This window comes from Hipposideros armiger, unplaced genomic scaffold (assembly GCF_001890085.2).
Source record: "Hipposideros armiger isolate ML-2016 unplaced genomic scaffold, ASM189008v1 scaffold_609, whole genome shotgun sequence".
Taxonomy (NCBI): domain Eukaryota; kingdom Metazoa; phylum Chordata; class Mammalia; order Chiroptera; family Hipposideridae; genus Hipposideros; species Hipposideros armiger.
Window position 1 is genome coordinate 72,430 of NW_017731959.1, and position 4,321 is coordinate 76,750.

The window sequence follows — 4,321 nt, forward strand, 5'->3', positions numbered from 1 at the left end:
GAAGGCGAGTGTTGGAGAGATTCCGAGAAGCCACATTTCCTCCTTCCATGCTGCAAACAGGTGAATGCCAGAAATGAGAGTCTCACTATGCAAACCCCATTCTGGATTTCATACCATGGGCTGCGAGTGACCCCCTGTAGGAGAATTTAGAAGGAAAAGGCCTGCCTGGGGTCATACAATTGGATTCACGGCTTAGGTATGTGCTTACTCTCTGAAGGATTGGCTACCCTCCAGAGACGTAAGGAACAGGATGTGGAGTCCGCCCAAGGTCTTCGGGACTGGGCTGGACTCCAAGAACTAATCCTCATCAGGATCACGGGCTGGCCCCGGCTCCTGGACTGGACCCGTGTGTTGCCTACACATACACCATTTGGCTCTAAGCCACCTTTGTTAGAAAACTCCTAAGAGCCCCAGGAGGCAGGGACGCAGCGGCGGCTCTTCCTCGACAGATCCCGCTGTGTCATCACTCTCAGAAACGCCCGTGCTGCTTGAATGCCGGTGCTGAACTGGATGGAGGGGCCCTGATGGTATAATGTGGCTATGTACTTTCTGTTTCCCCTAGCTCTTTCCCTGTTAACAATAAATCTCTTATCTACTCTCCGGCGGCTTGTGGTGGTGTGTCTTGCGCATCGAACCCCAAAACGGAACTCAGTCTGTGCACAGCTATCGATATAGATTAATTACCGATACACCCCCATGCCAGGACCCCCAGATCCTACTACAGCGAGGAGAAGGTGAAGCCTCCCCCGATTAAAACCAGTTCCTACCTGCGCTAGGTCCATGAGAGCTAACACCGACCAGGAAGTCCGCGAACCGAGCGGGGGCCAAGACAAGCGGAGAGACGGTCTAGTGAGCTTACTCGAACACGCCTCCAGATCCTACAAGACGCGGAGGTGGCTGCCTCTCCTTACGGTGCTTCTCTGCAAACTGCCGCACAGCTGCCAGTCCAGGCGGGCCCGGTGTGCACAGAACACCCAGGATGGAGGAGCCAAGTGACCAGTAACACCGGAAATCCCGCCCAACCATACGGGACGCAAAATCGCCCTTTTTACGGGATCCTTATTGGCTCAACTCTCACCACCACTCACCTTGCACAGACGTCTGGGTAAAGTAGTTTATCTCGTGCTGGCAGCCAGGCCAAGGGAACTCTTTCCAATCTCATGAACTACCCACCAGACCCAATGCGGCGCTGAGAAAACGTGGCTTTTAGAAAGGGGCGGGGCTTCACATCTTCTTAAAGGGGAAGCACGCAGGTTTATCTGCCACCCACCACAGAAAACTTTAAAGACGTGATTTCATATGCCCCTGTTGGGGAGAAAGAAACTTTCCTCTACCCTCAAGGTTCTTTCATCTAGTATAATAATTAAATCTATAAAAGACAGATTAACAAGAGAAAATAACCAAATTTAATACATACCTACTGTGAACAAAAAGGGGGGTCTGTAGTTGTGGACAGAAATGGGGCCACAGGTTAACCCTGACAAGCTCAGGAGATTGAAAATAACCACATAAGATGGCGTGAGCATTAAAAACTTTCATAACCAAGTGGGCCATGATGGGAAGCCACATCTTTAGCTTCCTTCATAAAGTTAGTCTGTGCCTTTTCTGTGGGCCTCTCTGTTTTTCTGCACCTAAGATAACATCTTAGGAATGTCAGTAACCCTTTTTATGGACCAGAGCTGGAAACTGCAAAATTCCTCTTTATCATGCTTATCTCCTGATTACCATCTCTTTGTGCTGTAACAGAGCTAGCTGTTAGCTATCCTGCACCCACCTATGTAAACGAAGTACCTGTCTTTCCAATCTACTTTTATCCAGTCCCAGAGGTTTCCCTGCTTTGCTCTCTCCCACCCCCTTAATCTGTCACCAATGGATTTCATGTAACCTTCCTCCTTTGATTTTATGTGTAAAATAAGCTGCAAACCGCCAATTTGCGGAGCATTTTCTCAATCTGTTGAGATTTTGCTTCCCGGCAATTGTCGACAGTTTGGCTCAAATAAATTCTTATAAACTTTCTCTTAGGCTGGATGTTTTCCGTCAACATAGTAAATCTGATAAACTCAGCGACCGCAGTAACTTCACAGGGTGATCTGATTGAAAATCCCTGACCGGGCAGGCCGGGCAGGTCAGGGTGGGTAGTCTTGCCTCAGGCCCATAACTTCCTTAATATAAAGTTTATCTTTGCAGTAAGCACATTCTATTATTTGTTCTTGTGTATCTAGGTTAACACACCTTTGAAATGCCAGAATAATTCTCTTTGCCTGTCCCCTTGGTGTTGTAACCACTGCAAGGGAGCACATGATCTTGTTGCGAGTATACCATTACTATTTACTGTAAATATTAAATATTAACTATCCTGTACTTACCAATGTAAAAGAAGTGTATAATTTTCTATTTACTTTTTATCCAATCCTAGAGATTTCCCCATTTTGCTTTCTCCTGCCTCCTTAATCTACCATCAATGGATTTCATGTAACCTTCCTTACATTTTCTCCTTTGATTCTATGTATAAAATAAACTGCAAAAGTGCCATTCTCTGGAGCATTTTTTCAATCTGTTGAGATCTTGCTTCTAGACTAGTCCTCAATTATAAAATTTTTCTATAGGTTTGGACTTTCTTTTGTCGACAGTCTATAGGGCAGCGGTTCTCAACCTGTGGTTTGATACCCCTTTGGGGGTTGAACGACCCTTTCACAGGGGTCGCCTAAGACCATCGGAAAACAAAAAGATATTTACATTANAGGACCTTCTTCAGTATCTTTGGGCTCACTGTCGTCCCATATGTCTCCATTCCATGTATCTGGGTCCCATTCTGGTCCAGCAGAAGCCAGGGCCACCTGTACTTTCCTAACATTAACCTTTCCCCATCTTCCTTTATATTTATTCTTAGCAACCCGTACAGCAGCCGTCTCAGCCACATGTTGGTATGTGCAGGCTTGATCCGTTACTATCTGCGAATGGCATTGTGCCATAGGCAAACGGGACCGAACATCTTCAAGGTCTCTTTCTAATTGTACCTTCAAAGTAAACCATCCCATTCCAGAACCATCTGTGATTGTACCTGCTTAGCATCCCTTAGGTCTCTTTCTAATTGTACCTGCTTAGCAAGCAATGCATCCCGTTCCAGAACCATCTGTCTGTAAGCAGTTAACAAACACCATCCTTGCCTAGCCAAAAACTCTCGCTCTCCCTTTCCCGTGACCATCATTAATGCCTGCTGGACATCCTCCGGTTCAGCATGATGCAAAAAAGCATCCCAATTTTCGCAGAGGCCCGTCCCATGAGCCCATTCCTTTGCTAAAGGTGCGAAGTGAGTGTCTCCCCTTCCTGGGATTCGGGAGGAGACCCCAGGCCCCTGGAACTTTTGATATTAAAAAGGCCATCCTGCCGACTATGCCAATTTGTAATGGGTGGGGGCAGGGGGGAGAGAGAGAAGGAGGGGCACATGCTAGGGGGGACTAAATGATTTATTTAACAGTATTTAATCAATTTACTTAGCAATGTCCAATCAATTGAGTTAGCAATATACAATAGAAAAAGACAAAGGTAATCAAGGCAATCAAAAGAATGCAATTAAAAGAAAGGCAATTACAGAAGGCAAAGACAGTGAAAATTAAACTACATATACACATTAATAACAATGTTATGTCAAAGAAGCTCACCAAACCATGAAGGTATAATGCTTGAGAGGTCGGGAACCAGCCAGACCTCACCAGGTCCAGTTCAGCAGCCAGCGTGTCTACTGATGCTGTAACCTGTAAGCTGTACACACGTTCCCAAAGATGCTAGAATGATGACAACTCACCAACAAAAGAATTCTTTACTGTCCATTGAAGCAATTTTTAAACAATCCAGTCCTGAAAAGCAGTCCTAAAATGGCAAATCCTCTGAAACAGCAAATCTTCTGAAACAGTAATCTTCTGAAAGGGCAATCTCTTGAAACACTCCAACAGCACTCTAACGGCAATCCAACAGCAAATAAAAGATTCCTTATGCCACCTGAGGCCTGTCTTATATGTCCTTTAGATGCACCCCACAGCCAAGTTTTTGTTCCTGCCTCCCCGCTTAAGGAATAGCCAAAGGAATAGCCAGTTCCGGGAGGGTTCCACAGTTAATGTTGTCTATCCAGCTAATGAAAACAACACCTACTGTTCTCACCTGGGACTATTGGCCCAAGGCCTTCTAAAGTATGGCAAGGTGCCTGTCATATCATCCTGACATAACTCAGCTACTTCTTCACTCCATCTGCTGATGCAGCGAAACAGACAGAAAGCAACATTATCTCACATCTCCCCTGCCGGGAATGAGGCAAGGGAGAATT

General features: G+C 45.8%; 1 protein-coding gene across 1 annotated transcript in view; it reads right to left on the bottom strand.

Moving 5' to 3' along the window:
* LOC109372035 (zinc finger protein 599-like) overlaps positions 1-1,041 on the bottom strand; it is a 45,105-nt gene extending 44,064 nt beyond the window's left edge. Inside the window, exon 1 of the mRNA XM_019624876.1 lies at positions 768-1,041. Within this exon, the coding sequence (XP_019480421.1) occupies positions 768-782 (15 nt within the window). The 5' untranslated portion in view covers positions 783-1,041. The remainder of the gene's footprint in view (positions 1-767) is intronic.
* Between the last annotated feature and the right edge of the window lie 3,280 nt (positions 1,042-4,321).